The following is a 17,995-nucleotide window of genomic DNA, read 5'->3' on the forward strand; positions in this document are numbered from 1 at the left end:
TCTAAGCGAATTATTTGGACGAAAAGCCTCGCCGTATTCCCCCGCCAAAGAGCGTCCAACTATAAATAATACCCTGTTCAACTTTCGTCTCCCTCCTGCACACTCCATTCAAAAGTACCCTCCCTTAAATCCTGAATCATTTTCCTCTCGCCTTTCTATCTAACCCTTCTCTCAACTTCAAACCCCACTCTGAATAATTTAGGAACTCTTCTTTCACTTCTTCTCCCAGGTCTCTCTCTCTCTCTTTCTCTCTCTCTCTACTCGTGAAAGCACACTTGAGAAACTTGATTTGTCTCTGAATTTTAGGATACAATAGGAAAATTGTTTTCATCTTTGTTTCCGATGTACTTGAATTCTATATTGAAGCAGTCAAGAATCGTCTTTCTCAGATTACATTTATGTGTTTGAGTTTGTATCGGTCTGTTGCAATTCTACTCCGTACAATCTAGATATTTCGAATCGATTAATCGTTCATTACATTCGAGTATAGCATGGAGATTTTTTCCGCTGAGAAATTATTTGATTTTGGGGAGAACGATGAGGATTTCTGAATTTATCCGGCTGATTTTTTTCATGGTTTCAATATTCAAGGATTTTAGTTGTCGATTTATTGAAAATATTTTAATTCGTTTTGTTGAGTTAGAGAGATAGGTTGAATTACGTTTAACTGATATTTAGAAGCTTTGGTTTGCAGATATTTGTTTACAGAATTTGACGGATCTCTTTTCATAATTTTTTTAATGTCAGTTACTGTCATTCTTTAGTTAAATTTTTTTTTAGTATCACTATTGTCTGAAAATTAGTCGGAATAAGTAGTGGTTCTATTTTAGTTTTATATCTCAATACTTGTTAACGATATTCTTGATCATGTTAGCTTTATTACGTTCATTTCTGTAAGTTAGAACTGAAGTTCTGTTTTTAACTTCTTTTTGTTTCGTTAATTCAGCATCCTGACTATGGATTCATATTCTTTGAAGTCTGCGTTCGATTTGCCTCCGCCTTTTCGTTCATGTTTTAGTTTCAGGTACTGTATAGTGAAAGATATCATAAGAGCTTGTTTGGCCAAATAATATAATCAATTTCGTCTACCTTGTTCCACACATTTTTCTTGTTTCACAACAGTAAAAGTGAGATGACATCTTTCTTTCTTGATAACTGGATTTTCTGTGCACATCAAGGAACCCAAACAAGCTCGCTCTTTCATTTTCCTCACCCTCTCTTCCTCTCTCCCTTGATGCCAACAGGCATAACGCTTTAGTTCGTGTCACACTCCCCAAGGTCTTAAATAAGAGATGAAAGTCATCTATCACTTGTCTTTAAAACATAAAACAAAATTCAGTGCTTTTCCTTCCAACCCTTTGACTATCAGGTTCAGAAAATACTGATTTCCTGGCTTTGTCTCACATGACTTTCACTATATGGCATGCAGATATTTTAATTCACTTCAGAGTGAATGCTTTCCTATCTGTTTTCACTCTGATGTAAACATGATCATCTCTGCACCAACTGGGAGCGGTAAAACTGTACTCTTTGAGCTTTGTATTTTGAGGCTACTTTCCAGGTTCATATCTGCCGGGGGAATATTCATACATGAAAAGGGATCTCTTAAAACAGTAAGTCCTTTCCTGAAAAAAAAAGCCTATGGTCAAGTTATTTTTTAATTCGTGTTAATGTTATTAGCCCAATAATAATGAATCGTATGAAGCACATTTTGATGAGTATTTCTATTATGTATAGTAACTATCAATCATCTTCACTCTTCGTGTTAAGATCTATATAGCCCCATCCAAGGCTTTAGTACAGGAGAAGCTCCGTGATTGGAATAAAAAGTTTGGGCCATTAGGAATAAATTGCCTGGAGCTGACAGGTGACAGTGAATCTTACACTCCAAGGAATATACTAGAAGCTGATATTATTCTCACAACTCCTGAGGTCAGTATGCAAATGGAAGAACATAAGCAGATCAAGACCATTTGTTATAATTTTTTCTTATTTAAAATATTAAATGGATATATTTTACATTCACCCGAAAAATGGATGTATTTTAATTTTACAATGAATTATTAAGTTTATGCATGCATATGTTCCCCGATACCCTTAACCTCTAGAAGCATATATTTTTCAATAAGAAATTAAACTACACTTAGAGATTTATGTGTGATAAATCAGCATTCCGTGTACACAAACAAAAGAAATAGGCTGACTGATTTATTGACACTCTGGGAGATAGCTGAACTTGATTTCTTTTTTCCAATGAATAGAAATTTGATGCAGTGTCACGTTACGGTATAGAAAGTGGTGGCTTGAGCTTTTTCAGTGACATTGCACTTTTACTAATCGACGAAGTTCATCTATTGAATGATCCACGTGGAGCTGCCCTTGAAGCAATTGTTAGTAGAATAAAAATCGTTTCTGGCAATCCAAAATTGAAATCAAATCCTCTGGCTCAGGTCCGCTTCCTAGCTGTGTCTGCCACAATTCCAAATATTGAGGATCTAGGTAATTTTTATTAATTGATGTTGTTACTGTGAAATTCAAATAACATGCCAACAACCGTGGCAAGAATTTTATGTAATACATGCACTATTGCAGCAAAGTGGCTTGAGGTTCCTGACCAAGGGATCAAAAGGTAGTTTTCCACCTAAACATCTATCTAGGACTCTATCCTATAATACTGAAAGTCGATATTGAGACCAATTCTGCTTTGCTTTTTTGAATGTTCCCAGGTTTGGAGAAGAAATGAGGCCCGTAAAGCTGACAACCAAGGTTTTTGGTACGCAAATATAATAGAACTCAACTATCGTTAATTTAGTTTCTGATCAATTATCATTCCATCTCTTGCATCCCACTACAAAATCTATTCGTCCAACTTGAATCAGCTTTTTTGTCAGAAAAAATAGGGATGAAAGCAACAAAGATAATGAATTTGAATCTGTGAATTTTATTGAATATTAGTAATATATAAATGTTTTAATACCCTTCTTTACCATATTTGTATAGGCTATGCCCGTGCCAAGAATGACTTCCTCTTTGAGAAGGTTTGTTTGAAGTTGACAAAGTTTAGAGATTATCAATCTTGATTTTGCTCTAGGAGCTGCTATATTTAAATAACCAATTTTACTAATCAAACTTATTTTTATTTATGCGTTATACATTTCTACTACCATGCAGCGCCTTCAAAATTATATTTTCGGTTAGTAAAGATAAGTCACCCTGCCAATCCATAGCTTTTAGTTTTTCACTGCTATTGAAATTTCTATACAATGAGAACTATTTCCAGTTTATATGTACAAATGATTTCAGATATTCTCATGCAATACTCGAGAGGGAAATCTGCTCTTGTATTTTGTTCAACAAGAAAAGGAGCACAAGAAGCTGCTCAGCGACTATCTCAAATAGTAATGACTTTTGGTCAATCAAATCCATTCATTAAGAACAGAGAGCAACAAGATCGGCTGAGGGAGGCTTCTCTGTCATGCAGTGACAAGCACATGCAGTCATACATTCTTTACGGTGGTATGAAAGGAATCTATTTATTGTTCTGGGCATTGGATAAACTATGAATGTTATTTGAAATTGACTACAGTCCCATGCACGTGATAGGACTTCCAATTGGTTGATTGTGACTTTTAGAAAATGGTTTTTCTACAGTTGGTTATCACAACGGTGGGCTTTGCCTCAAAGATCGCAATATTGTAGAAGGCCTTTTTCTCAAGGGAGATATTCAAGTACTTTGCACAACAAATACGCTAGCCCATGGAATCAATCTCCCAGCACATACCGTGGTTATTAAATCAACACAGCACTTGTATGTCATCTTTTTTTATGCATTTCACTGTTGCACGTTGAAAAATATGTTTTTACAAGTTGGTTTATTGAAATATTATGGACAGCAACAAGGAAAAATGTCTCTATATGGAATATGATCGCTCCACTATATTGCAGGTTAGCTTCTTAAGATTCATTATGATAATTGTTGAAGATCTCACAAATGTTTAGAGATGTCCAAATAATAGTATATAAATTTGAATACTGTTTTGAATTTGATAATTCAAAAAATATTCCATGATCATCAATCCAAAACATTGAAAAAACATATATTTTTTATTTTTAATTGTGTGTAATCTACAAATTTTCAGAATTAAGTAAACAAAGAATTTTTCATATTAAGAAAATTTAGAAGGTATTGAAAAAATTGATTACCTGCAACAGTAATCAGATTATTCAAAAAGAGAAAAAAAAAATCTAAAATTAGGAGTGAGAAAAAATTAGACCTGAAAATTAAATTATAACTTAAGATTATTTTAATCTTTATGTGCAGATAATATTGATCAGAACAAGTTACTCAAAACTTAATAAAGTTATCTTACTGTAAAAATAATTCTTGGAGCACATTATTTATTAATATAAAAAAGTCATAAATTTATATTAAAATTTATACTTAAACTGAAATAATAATAATAATAATAAAAGAAATAAGTTTCAAATATTTTCCATCTAGAGCAATAAAACATGTATACACTGATATCACAAAAAAAAAAAACAATGGAAGATAACTAATGGAGCCAAAAAGGAAGAAAAAAGAGGTTGTGAAAATCATACATATATTTGACGTATGGTCACATGAGTAGATCATCGAGGAAGGGGTTGCTGAATGGTAATTCGATGGCTCCAAAAGCTATTAGGAATAAGATTGTCCAAATCGGTAGCATCCATTGAACCATAAACAGTAAGATTCCCTTTCCTGCAACAACAGAAGGGAGAGGGAAGAGAAGAAGGACGTTAAAATCACCATTAATTAGAGATGAGAATGGAGCTGTGAAAGGAGAAGGTACTGGAAGAAGTGATTTTGGACTCGGCATTAGCGTCGAGCCACTCTCCGGTCTCTCTCATCTTCTTCTGCACTCTCCCTTCCATGGCTTGACCCAGGAACAAGTCCATCACCGTCTTTCGCATGTCGGAGCCCCTGTTCATCAGAATCAACTACGTTTTCAGGAACAAGCGAAACTATTCGACGAAGATTGAGAGAAGAGAGGAACGCACCGTAGAGGAAGGGGTTCGGTGTCTCTGAAGCTTCCGGCGCCGACAATGCGTTGCATCTGCATAACAGAGGGTTTCGGAGGCTCGCTCGGAACCCTGTTTCTGCTGGAAAAACGTTTCGTTGGAAGAGAATTTGAATCTGAATCGGAGATTTGGGGAATGTTCCCACTCCCCACTGTGGGTTTGGATACACTGCACACGCAAAACATGCTTCCTTCTTTCAACTTTTCTCCAAAGCCTTCTTCCCATATATATAACACGGATAAGACCACGCCACCCTTAAAATATCTCTTACGTTGCAAACCATACACAAAGATAACAAATATCTCATCGTTTCTTTATTTTAAAGGATGTAATTATTTGTTTCAGTTACAGATAAGTAATATATGAGGGGAAGTATTTCAAGCCAAAATTACTTTCCTAGAGGTCTAATTACTATATGTGCTGAATGGCAAAGAGATGTTTCTTAGTGAACCTTTGGACATGTCTTTATTGAATTTTCTTAAATTTGGCAATATCTTTATGTCAATTTACAGAAGTGTCCTTCTGGTCTATATCCATTTTAGATACACAATATACTTGTTGTTTTTCCAAACTGAAGCTGAAGCTGTGATTTAGCATCACGACTCTAATCTAGCAAAAGATATGCAATTCTTTTATTTTATTTGTTTGTGAATGTTGAAATTATAGTATTTCGTAATAAGATGTACATACTCTTTTTATATGCTCCCCTGGTGTTTTTATTAATGCATGCATAGCTTCTGATAGTGTGATTCATGATTATGCTTTGTGTACCAAAATATCATTGTTTCATGTGTTTCCTGGTGTATGGTTTCCTTTGTGGTTGCTTTCTGGTTGAGCTGGTGCTTATTTCCACTGTAACAATTTATACCTAAATGCTAATTTTGTCCTGGCCTTGAACAACCTCTAACTTCACCTTGAACACATTTCACTATAATGGGGGCTTGTGGTCATAGTCGGCTTCAAAGGGGTTGCAGCTGTGTGGAGTCATGATAAGTTGTGTTATACCAATATTCGGGCCAAGGTGACATAGCATGTTGTGAGACACTACAAGGAAAATAACTATGACTATATTTTCCTAATTGACACGATTCACAATAAATTAGATAAATTTGACAAATTGAAAACAAGCTGTTGCAATTTGACAAGACTGAGATGACCTAATTGAGCATGAAGACGAGATGGAGACTATAACTATGCCAACATGTGTAGAAAGACGGAGATGATAAAGGCCATGAGACTCATCCAGTGCTAATTATTTGTCCTGATTCTGGTTCGGTAAACAAACAAAATTTTTGGTTAAAGAAATAACACAATCAAGAGAACAATTTAGACGATTAATGGATAATAAGTTAAAAAAGGACCCAAGTACACAAAGAACATTACTAATGGTTAAAGATGGAAAAAGATTAAGAGAACCAACACTATGAGATAAGACCCTATATCCATATAGGATAAAGAACAAAACAAAGATTTTGAATCAAGAACCCACGGTCCAAGATAAGAAGGTTGAGTTAGGCCAACAAAAAATATACCTATGCATGCAATAAAAGCAATGGAACTATAGTTTTGATGATCTCATACCATTTGAGAAATTCATTGAATAGAGCAAATTGGTCTCTTCCATCAGAAGAAGCAGCAAAAAAAGGCATGGAGAGAGAAAAATCCTAAAAAATCAAGGTTCTCTAATCAAGGCATTAAACACAAATTTTGAAAGAGGAGAAGGAGGCGAATTCAATGTAGTTGATATTGTTGTCCAAATGATACGATCCTATCCAGAAAAGAATACACGCATTTCTGAATTTGATTCCTCTTGTAGTATAAACAAAGAAAATCGGTGAACAATATGAAAATAAGACAGAGATGGAGATGCCACAATCTAGGAGATTGATGGGTCAATGAATATTCGCCACTAAAATCTCAATCTTTGATAACATGTGTCTTATGACAAGAAGCAAGAGAATCCTCTCTCGATGAATTCAAAATTCATATATTGACTATCAAAAGCTTTAGGCTTTAGATACCATATTGAATATAGTAAAACTAGGTATAAGATTAATCTCCCTTGTATCTAAAACACACCTAGGATAATATATTTATAATGAAGAATGATACAAGTATATATGGCAACCAAAGATAAATGTGGTAAATAGAAGATATTGTTAAAAACAATATCAACAATATCTACCAATGTCAAACAATAGTAAAAGTCTAGGTTTCCCTAATTAACATAAAACACAATATATCTAGCAGTAGGGTTGTTGATTCCTTGTATCAAAAGTTTTCCTAATAGGTTTCAGACAACATTTTCCTTGGTGGTATGGGATGGTATAGGTAAAGATCATATGTTCATTTTGAAGCCCCAAAAGTGAAGAATGTAATGCCCTTATGATTTCTTGCCATTTGAAACATTTTGTATTGAATTTCGTAACTAAAATAATTCTTTCCCTTTGAATCATAGAATAGAATTTTCTTCAAACATGATTGAGAGGAACAAATTCCCACCAAACAAAATTTCAAGAATCTGAAAACTAAGTACGAACCCAACACAAATTTGGGTTGAAAAGAGCAAAAGGGAAAGCTTCTAGAACATAGCAAGAGATTTAGGTTGTAGAGATAAAGCTATGATACCATATCCATTGACTAAATGCCTCTCATTGTTGGGAGATCCCCATTTAATAAGAATCCTTAACATTATTCAAGAAAAATATTGTGTGTAGCTATACAAGAGATTTATGTTTAAGAGTTGAAGCTCTGGTACCATATTAGATTTGACTGAATGGTTCTCATCATTGAGGAACCCCATCTAATAGGAATCTTTTAAAGTTATAAAAGGAAACTTTACCTATATCTGTACAATGATATTTTGCTTAATATGTGACTAATTTAGAGTTATTAAAATTTGTCAACTAATGAAGTAAAACAGCAAGTATGCAATTTTTTTCAAGTATGCATTGTGGAGAAATTACAGGGAAATCGATAAAGATGTTATAAATCAGGAATTTAACTAATAAAAAAATAGCGTTTAATTGTTTCATGTTGTGTATATCATTTGAGGAAAAAGTATTTATGGTTCAGATGTGTGGAAGGGCAGGCCGACCCCCATTTGATGATACGGGCATGGTTATAATCATGACAAGGAGAGAAACGGTGAACTCTGCTACTTGCATATATATATTTCCTACTCATTTCGCTCTCTTATTTGTTCCTGTACTCACAATGCTCTTTAATTTTGACCACGAGCTCTACTGTTTCACATCACGTGTTCTTATCTGCTCTTACATAATGTCATACGACAGGTTCATTTGTACGAGAATCTCTTAAATGGGTGCGAAGTGGTAGAATCACAGTAAGACTGTCACCCCCTAAATTGCTGTATAGATATTATGGCTTTGACTATTCCTCATGGCCTGCTAACGTTGCATATTTACCAAATTCAGATAATTAGTGTTTGCTTACTATAGATTGCTCTCATGTTTGACGGAGCATTTACTTGCGGAAATAGTTCAACTGACAGTATCTGATATTACAAAAGCAATTGAATGGCTTAAATTCTCCTACTTGTATGTTAGAATGAAAACGGTAAGTAACTCCGGATGCCTATAATTTTGTTCATTAGTTTCCTGTCCCATCTGACAATTCTTATGCACAAGCAGAATCCTATGAACTATGCAATTAAGAAAGGCATTTCTGGTGATAGTTTAGAGAAACATGTACAAGGTACAATTGTCATCATTTCCCCCTCCATTTGTTTCCCTCGATAAATCATTGAAGCTATTTTCTCTCAGATATATGCGTGCATAAAGTTAAAGAGTTATCCCAATGTCAAATGGTCTGGGTTGATGAAGACGGTTTCCTCTTGCGACCATTAGGTATTAATATATTTTAAGTATAATGAATATTCCTGATGTATTGGTAAGAGATTACAATCCACATTGATTGCTGATGTCTTCTTTTTCCTGCCTTAGATCCTGGAAGGTTAATGACAAAGTACTATTTGAGATTTGACACTATGAAACAGATAATGCGGACTCCTGAAAGTTGCAGTTTGGAAGATGCACTTCATGTTGTGTGCAGTGCAGAAGAAATTGCATGTGCGGTTATATTTGTATAAAGAAATTAATAACCAATGCATTGACATTAAAACTTGACAATTCTGCACTGTAAAAAAATGAAGGGATACAGCTTAGACGCAATGAGAAGAAGCTCTTAAATGATATCAATGCTGATAAAGATGGACGGCTTCGCTTTCACATTCTTGGAGATAAAGGGAGAAAGAAAAAGCGCATTCAAACAAGAGAAGAAAAGATATTTATTTTAGCAAATGACTGCTTAACTGGTGATCCATCAGTTCATGACCTATCTTTGATTCAGGTGTTGCATTGTAACATCAGTTTGTTTTGTTGATCAACATTCTAAAATCTTTAGTGATTGAGTAAACTTGATGCCACAGGACATGAATTCTATATGCTCAAATGGATTTAGAATAGCAAAATGCATGAAAGAGTACTTTGTTTACAAACGGAATTACAAAGGAGCTGTGAATTCAGCACTTCTAGCCAAATCACTCGACCAGAAACTTTGGGATGACAGTCCATACCTTCTGAAACAGTTACCTGGAATTGGGATGGTCACAGCAAAGGTAATATTTATTGATGCGTTGATGTTATTAACGCATAACAGTTAATAAATATGCACAAGCAACCAGTTGGGTAATGTTCTTATTTTGATATTCTTTCTAGGCACTGCATTCAATGGGAGTCAAATCGTTTGAGGCACTTGCTGAAGCTGATCCTAGGAGAATAGAGCTAGTGACTGGTCGAAAATACCCATTTGGTAACCATATTAAAGATTCTCTACTATCTCTGCCTCCGAAAGTTGATGTGAAGCTTGCAGAAATTGAAAACCATATAGAAGGAAAGTCCAAGATAGTAGTGACGTTGACTAGGAAAGCAGAGTCAGGCCAGTCAGTTAAAGGACATTATGCTGATATGGTGTGTTATTTGAATGTCTTCTAAGGAGAATTTCTTGCATATGACAATTACAATAAGTTGCACAAATTTCTTTCTCACAGATCATTGGTTCAGAGGACAATACTATTCTGTTTCATGAAAAGATAAGGTGATGACTTACTAATTCAGTTTTTCGACTTCATATTGTACAAGAATTTACAATTCCTAAAAAATATTATTGATGGTATTGACTCGTTGGTATTATGACAAACTAAGTGTACAAATTGTTCTTTCTCATCTGATCAAGGTTTAATGTTCCCCAAATCGTTACCACAGGGTTGACCAGTTCCCCAGGTACATGATTAAAACCTAGCCTTTATATTTTAGTAAAACCTTAAAAAAATATTGTAGAGCATTCAAGACTACAACGGTGCAAATATTTTTAATTTGGAGGATTTTGAGAACAATGTTTAAACAAAACATCACTGCATAAAACAGATTAACATATTGGACATTGTAAATGTGAAAAGGCGGCTTCAAAGTTTTGTTGCATGAAACTGGATAATGTAAACTGTTAAGCTTTAAATAATTAGAAATGCAGTTCGAGTTGCTTATGCAAATGAATGAGTTACATAAATCTTACGGTCACACAAATTTTAGGCTGTGATAAATTTCTTTTTTCATTTTGCAGCCCATATTGTGCAACAATTCTTGTGCCCATTCCACAAGAGAAGCAAACTATCAAAGCTGATTTTATATTTGAGGAATACAGTAAGATTTGGTCAATAGAAGTCTAAATTATATCTTCTCCAGCATAATTTGTCTAAATTGTGCAGTTGTCACTCAATAGTTCAGTTTGGTCTATTCAGTTGGCATTGATGTCCACCAAAAGCTTTCCTTAATGAGAGAGAGCAATTCAATTGTGCTTTTGAAAAGAAACAGGAAGCAGGCTTCTTGTCCTCCAACAGAAGAGATATATGTTATAGAAGATGACAACATAAATGTACCTCATTTACCAACGAAAGAACTGTGCACCCTGAGCGTGGACAAGGATTCCATGTTAGTCGTTTTCCCTTGAAATGCATGATATAGTTGTTTATGTTCTCCTTGTTAATATAATCTTCAGACCTAAAGTTTTTTTATGTTCTATTGCAGTCCAAGTTTCGACCTCTTGGATGAAAGTTTAGATGAAGGTACAACTCCAGATGATATTGACCTTTATGAGTTTGGAAAACATTTTTTCATCTTTCTTCTGCTCTACAGTGGGTTTTGGCAATCGTAATGAGCATTTTTCTTGTAGTGGAAGATGGGCATTCTCTTGAGGTGGAAGAGGAGAAATGCAAAATGATCACTGAGAAAACAGTTTTTGACCACATTCGTCAGAAAGCTAAATGCTTTTCTCTCCTATCTGCATTTGATAACATTCGCTGTCCATCACTAGAGGTCTTTCTTTCAAAAGATAATGCCCGTTTGAAGAGGCGTAATCATCATCATGAGATAGTTGTGCTGGATGATGAAGACGGACTTGAAGTTCCTCAACCAAATGGTGTCAATTTGCCGGTTGAGCTCAAAAACGCAGAACAGGATGGTATCCGACCTTATCTGACTTTAAACGATCATCATATAGCTGGAAGTTCAAATATAGTTGATACAGGTATCATGTGATTCAGCAAGTAGTTTTGTCGCTTTGCATATCATGTTATCATTGTTTCTTTCTATATACGGAGAAACCAACTGAAGAAACTGTTTTTGACCATATACGGAGAAAATCCAATGAGTTTGCACGGATTATAAGATTGACTATTTGGAATCAATAATCCATAAAACAGAGTTATTCTCAAAGAATAATCTCAGATCCTTGAGCGCTGCTTTTGGTGTGGCAAGAGAGACAAATTCCTTGGACATTGACAACGAGAATATGCTTACTTCATATGTGAAAACTGCTGCTGAAGTATGTGCATCCAGTATCCAGGTTGGTACCTGTAAATGTAAAAAGAAATGAAAGATTCTGTGGTATGGATGGAGAACTAAATATTTATAGTATTTCAAAGCACTTTTCTTTCATAACTTCCATTTATATCCTAACAGTTAGTTTTTCGATGGTCAAGGAGAAAAAGCGGTTGTCAGAGGACTCAGGTCCCGGAAGCTTTGCAGTTAGTAAGAAGCATCGTTGCACTTCCAGAGAATTTATAGAAGAGCAGTCTAGCCCAAGCGAAATACGAAGACAGTGCTGTTCTATAGAAACCACAGGCCAAAACGAAATAGAGTCATATCTTGGGTTTAAAAGTGTATTTTCCTTTCTCTAAGTGGAAAGCTGAGTTGCTAAAAAGAGTGTGATACATTCCTTAAACTTTACTCATTGAACGAATTTCTGGGCAAAATCCCTGTGTGCTGAGTTGCAATCGTTTTTATTTCCTGCAGCTTTTCAATATCTTTGCGCACCCATAAATTTTTAAAATGATATTTTATCTTTTAATAAAGTGACTTTTGGAATATATGTTGTGGAAACTTTTTGGAACTGGATTTTTTAAATTTCTGGAATCAGATTTTCGAAATAAAATTTTAAAAATTAATAATTTTAAAAAGATACTTTCATATTGTTAAATCTTAGAAGTTTATCGGGAAGAGCTGCTATGGTTGTTATGGCAACAAGTTTGTAATAATTTGAAATTACAAAAAGAATCTGTCATCTTTAATGTCATAATTACATCTACCACCACTTCACAGGGGGCAAAATGAGTATTTCAAAAGAAAAATTGAAAGTGGAAGAGGAAATTTTGGCATACAGAGGTAGTTCCCTGAAGCCGTCTTATCATCTTGTAACTCATCTAATCACATTTTTCAGCAAATCACATTAAATTTTTATTGAGAACTATTTTGGTTATTAAGCATAATTCACTAAAGACATTATTAGGCAATAAAAAAAAAATTAGAAGGTTTGGAAATCACATTCATGCACTTAGACTCGTACAAGAAAAGTCACTCTTTAAGAATTAATGGTTAAACTTTAAGAATTAATGGTTAAATATATGTTTAGTCCTCAACTATTATGCGATTTAGATTTAGTTCTTCTTTCAAATTTTGATACACTTTGATCATTGTCCTTAAGAAAACTGTAATTTCTCGTCTTCCAAAACCAATTATGTTAAAATTAGGCTGAGCTGGCTAACAGTGTGCCACGTATGATGCTAGCTTTCATAGTAACCTTGAGCCACGTTTCTTCCTCCTCTCAATCTCCGTCTCCGATCGTCAGGTCGTCTTCTCTTCCTCCGTCTCTGTGGCAAATTGTTTCCCTCTACACTGACCAAGCCAACGTCAACTTCTCCCGCTCTGTCTCCATTGGCTGCATCGTCTTCGGATTAGGGATTTGGTGACACGCACGAAAAGCATGCGAAATCGGATCTTGGATTGGGCATAAATTCTGATGAGCCTGAAGGACAATTCCATTGAGTTCCGCCTCACGGTGCCGATTCAATACTAGTGAAGATTGTGGAATTCTTCATCTAGGTATCCGAGATGTAGCAGTTTGTACATTTTGTATGTTAATACTATCACTGCTTCTGATTAAACATTTGTGGTTCACTTTTATTTTATGAATTTGGTAGAAGACGAATTACTGGATGCAGCAGTTTTAATTGTTCAATTGTTTTTTTTGCTTGGAATCTAAGAATGTAATCTTGTCCTTTGTTAGTATGGTACTAAGAAGTTGTTTATGGAATTATGGTTCAACACTTACTGGTTATGACTTGAAGAGAGTAGAGTTGACGTATTTAGAATGTTGACTATTTTCTTGTCTAGAAAAATATAAATGAATTGTTCTCTTGTTAGGAAATAATGGCACTGGAAGAAATTGACAGAATTCAAAAGATACAACAAAAATAACAACTCTGTCTAGTATGAGATACGAACCCCCCTAATGCGTTCAAAATAACAACTCCAACAAACCAATTTAAAGCACAATGACTGAAATGGACTTGAACAATAAAAAGTCATTGAAGTGGTCCCTGAGCACTTTAACTAACATTGCATTAAACTATAAAAAGTGGTCCCAAAGCACTTTAATTAACACAAAGATTGATTGAACAATAAGAAGTGGTCCCCGACCACTTTAAATAACATTGCATGTGCTACTATAGGACAAAAAAGTGGTCTACAAATACTGTGTCGACTACTAATGGTCTCCCTAAGTGGGTCACATTCAGTACATTAAAGCATTACAAAAAGTCACATGCCTACACTAGAAATTCAATTGCTACTAGCTTGAGACCCTAGAATTTGTCCACCCAGTCTTGTGGATGTTCTTCTTCCCCCTTCACGCATACTTGCAGCCCCTCCAGGTTGTGATGTTGATGCAGCCCCTACATCTATGCCAACTCCCCTTCTTGATGTTCTTGGTCCTTGTGAGCATGATGCAACCCCTGCATGTGTGGCAACTCCCCTTCCTAATGTTATTGGACCTTGTGAGGTTGATGCAGATGGACCAGCAATTGAAGTTTGTCTTGTTGATGTTCTTCCAGATGATCTTCCAGTTGATGCAGATGTTCTTCCAAATGCTCCCCTTGTATTCTGTGAAAGGAGTAAGGTAGTTAGAATTGACATGCTTGTAAATAAATCAACTTGTAAATAACATGACCAGGAAGAATTACCTTGGTTTTCTGTTCTTTTTTACAACTTCTTACATTGTGTCCATATGCATTACAACTGCTACACTTCATACCAATATTTTTCTTGGACAACTTTTAATGACTGACATATTCATCAACTTCTCTTCTTCTTAACTTTTTTGGCCTCCCAAGAGGTGTTTTATAAGTGGGTGGTAGTAGTGGAGCAGAGTCAGATGTAGACCAAAGTTGTTGTCCATTTATTGGAATTATTTGAGGTGCATAACAAGTTTGATAAGCATGTTTCTTGTAATACTGATGAACATAATCTTCTGGGTTTTCTAATTTGTAATGTATGGAAGCAACAACATGTCTACAAGGTATTCCTACCAAATCCCAAAAGTAAGAAGTATAACTATGATTACTTAGATCAACTACTAACCTGTCCATTGTAAAGCCATGAGTGACTTCAAATTTTTCACCCCCTGCCCAAACTAGAAGCCAAATCTCACTCTTTTCAACTTTCTTATCCTGCCTTTTTCTTGGTTTAGGCATAACTGTGTTTACTTTTTCTCTAAGTGTTGCAAACCTACTCATAATGTATGACCTAATCCATTCCATCATAGTAATTATAGGTTTATCTCTTGCCAGTAAAAGTGTACCATTAAATGACTCAGACAAATTATTGATCAACACATCACATCTAGGATAAGTACTAAATGCATGTTTACACCAAGATTTAGTTGGAATTGTCATTAACCAATTATAAGCATCAATATTCACATTCTTCAACTCACCCATTTTTTTCCTACTCATGAAAGTATGTTGCCTTGGCATCCCCTATCATAAGGTCTCTAATGAGCAGGCCTCCACCAATTTTCTTCTTATAGTTGTTGTACAAATGCCTTAAACACAGTCTATGCTCCACCCCATTCAAAATCTCATCAAATACTGTCATAAATCCCTACAAACAAATGACATCATCTTTTAATACATAATCAAATGAAATTACAAAATAAAGTTTAATTTGAAGCTACCTTTTGCTGATTCGAAATAAAGATCCAATGTTGACAATCTATGCCACCAATATCACCCAACAACAATGTCAAAAGCCACCTTCATGTGTCTTTGCATTCATTTTCAACCACATCAAAAGCTAGTGGAAAATATTGGTCATTATGGTCTCTTGCCACTACCATTAACAACTGACCTCCATATGTTGTCTTCAAATGACATCCATCTACCCTAATGAATGGCCTACAACTACCGAAGAACCCCTCTTTACAACCCTTTAAACACCTGTAAAATGACCCAAACCTTGGTGGCAAAGTGGGTTGGGGTTGATTGACCTTAATCTTGAAGGTTTCAGCCTTCACTCTTAACTATTAGGCCACATAATCATAAAGATGACCATATTGTCTTTCTCCATCACCCACTAAAGAATCCATTACAATTTGTTTTACTCTTCCAAATTTCAAGGGAGTTATTCCAACACTAAATGACTTTTTGATTTCATCTTTGGTTCACTGTCATGCCTCCCACATTTACAAATTTGTCTACCAATACTTGTGCAATTCATTGTACACTTGCACTTTTGTTACCAAAAACCATTCCACACTTGTGACGCCCAACCAGAGTTTTCACTCTTAAAGTTTGGCTACCTCCTACCTTGCTGGCCATAATTACAAAACGACATTCCTTTTTACAAACTACCCTCATTCTCTTCAAATCATTCTTAACAAACTTCACTTCTTTTCCATTTAAAATGCTATGCTCTTGTAGTGCACTTTTAAAATCTTTCAATGACTTAAACTCCATCTCCAATTTAAATTTGTAGCTCTTGGTCATATCATCTGCTCTATACTTTGGAAACTTCCTCCTATTCTCACTCACAACCTCATCACTATCTACATTTGAAGGCAACTCATCTGTATTGTAATCTTCATTTATCACATGCTCTCCAACTTCTTCGTTAACCATAAATGACCCCTCACAACCATTGTTTCTTCTCTTGATAGTTTTCCTCACAATTTTCTTTTTCTTTTTCATTCTACTCCACCTCTCCAAAACATGATTAATATTTCTTCTTTCTTCCTTTACCCTCTCATTCTCCATCCCAAACCCATCATCATCATCATCATCATCATCATCATCATCATCATTTATTATTCTTTCCTCTTCACTGTCATCCACATTTTCCACCACTTCGCCCTCAACCACGTTGCCCTCTTCCTCTTCCCCATCCTCATCAACATAAGGTTGTTCCTCACCCCTCTCTACATCTTCGCCCCCAACATTCCCCTCTCCCTCTTGGTAATCCATTAGGACATCTTATACTTTCCACATTCCCCTCCACCCCACCAACATAAGCATCTTCTTCATCCACTGCGTGATCTTCTTCATCCAGATAACCATCTTCTTCACCAACATAACCATCTTCTTCATCCACATTAGCATCTTCTTCAACAACATAAGCATGTTGTTCATCCAAAATAATCTCTTCTTCGTCACCCATATTTACCTATTCCTCTATCTCCTGTATGTCTACTTGATCTGCCTCTTTAGGAGAACTAAGAAACTTAACTTCAACTGGCTCACTAGGTTGGACATGTTGGACATAGATTTCAACCTCATCGTTATTTGCCTCTGCATATTTAGAAAACAACATTGCTTCCCTGTCATCACTGAGTATTCTTAGGTTGTTCATCGCCTTTTGTTTCGACTCCTTCCACCATAGCTTGAACTCTGCATCATACTTGAATTCTCTAACAAATCCCACTGCATCAAAGTAAGACCACTTGTTGGGATCAATTCCTTTTATAACATGTATTTCTCCTCCCACATATTCTACTCCCTTATTATTCATGAACTTCCCCATGTGATGCAGAGAAACGTCAAAAACCATTGCTAATCCTACATCGTAAAATTAAAAATTTACACACACAATGCGCAACAAGCAATGGAGCCATAGTAAACCAAAACCAAAAGTTAAAAATTACGTTCTTCGAATCGCCTTTCTTTGACACAAAATGCACAACAAACATTGGAGCCACAATAATCGCGAAAGCAAATTGATGGAACATGAACCCTAATCGCGATTTAGCTTCAAGTTAAAAGACAGTTACCAAATCCAATTTTCATTTGCGTAAAAAAATCCCAATATTTACTAAGTATAAGAACCCTACTTTCCTTCATATGATTTAATCACTGAACACATGTCATCAAACATGTAATCACACGTGGCAAATGTTAGAAAGGAAAGATGTCATCACACGTGGCCAGACGTTAGCCACCTCAGCTGATTTTTAACGCCATTAGTTTTGGAGGACGAAAAATTATAGTTTCCTTAAGGAGAAGGATCAAAGTGTACCAAAGTTTGAA

At 35.3% G+C, this 17,995-nt stretch overlaps 2 protein-coding genes and 1 pseudogene across 4 annotated transcripts; 1 reads left to right on the forward strand and 2 right to left on the reverse strand.

The window, feature by feature from the left end:
- Positions 1–102: 102 nt before the first annotated feature.
- On the forward strand, positions 103–12,417 carry RCK (DNA helicase ROCK-N-ROLLERS). Its single transcript, XM_088116049.1, is given in 30 exon segments — positions 103–229; positions 947–1,024; positions 1,430–1,613; positions 1,771–1,932; positions 2,262–2,499; positions 2,593–2,629; positions 2,727–2,773; positions 3,001–3,038; positions 3,172–3,193; positions 3,304–3,516; positions 3,652–3,808; positions 3,894–3,945; positions 8,140–8,211; positions 8,361–8,410; positions 8,526–8,643; positions 8,718–8,781; positions 8,850–8,933; positions 9,030–9,155; positions 9,239–9,435; positions 9,515–9,703; positions 9,804–10,055; positions 10,136–10,182; positions 10,350–10,367; positions 10,705–10,784; positions 10,883–11,072; positions 11,169–11,206; positions 11,314–11,670; positions 11,724–11,801; positions 11,804–11,985; positions 12,122–12,417. Coding segments are annotated over 29 exon segments (3,558 nt in total). The 5' UTR covers positions 103–229; positions 947–956; the 3' UTR covers positions 12,320–12,417.
- On the reverse strand, positions 1,486–5,285 carry CRR3 (chlororespiratory reduction 3). Of its 3 annotated transcripts, none has more exons than XM_088116047.1 (4): positions 5,044–5,285; positions 4,836–4,966; positions 4,603–4,744; positions 1,486–1,625 (listed from the first exon to the last, which is right to left on the reverse strand). In XM_088116047.1, the coding sequence occupies exons 1-3, from the start codon at positions 5,247–5,249 to the stop codon at positions 4,620–4,622; spliced, it is 462 nt and encodes a 153-aa protein (XP_087972173.1). In that variant the 5' UTR covers positions 5,250–5,285; the 3' UTR covers positions 1,486–1,625; positions 4,603–4,619. The 3 variants fall into 3 exon arrangements, with proteins under 3 accessions (XP_087972173.1, XP_087972174.1, XP_047182172.1); XM_088116048.1 differs by lacking the exon at positions 1,486–1,625 and adding an exon at positions 1,973–2,469; XM_047326216.2 differs by lacking the exon at positions 1,486–1,625 and having other exon boundaries at positions 4,468–4,744; positions 5,044–5,284.
- A 3,315-nt stretch (positions 12,418–15,732) lies between the features above and the next one.
- Positions 15,733–17,755, reverse strand: LOC148197738 (uncharacterized; annotated as a pseudogene).
- Between the last annotated feature and the right edge of the window lie 240 nt (positions 17,756–17,995).

This window comes from Vigna umbellata, chromosome 5 (assembly GCF_029865625.1).
Source record: "Vigna umbellata cultivar VRB3 chromosome 5, Vumbellata_1.0, whole genome shotgun sequence".
Classification (NCBI taxonomy): Eukaryota; Viridiplantae; Streptophyta; class Magnoliopsida; order Fabales; family Fabaceae; genus Vigna; species Vigna umbellata.

Excerpts from the sequence above, each read along its gene's own strand:
- CRR3 (XM_088116047.1), bottom strand. The coding sequence starts at position 5,249 with ATGTTTTGCGTGTGCAGTGTATCCAAACCCACAGTGGGGAGTGGGAAC. Across the intron at positions 4,967-5,043 it reads ACCGAACCCCTTCCTCTACG|GGGCTCCGACATGCGAAAGA; the intron begins GTGCGTTCCTCT and ends TCTGATGAACAG. Across the intron at positions 4,745-4,835 it reads GTCCAAAATCACTTCTTCCA|GAAAGGGAATCTTACTGTTT; the intron begins GTACCTTCTCCT and ends CTGTTGTTGCAG.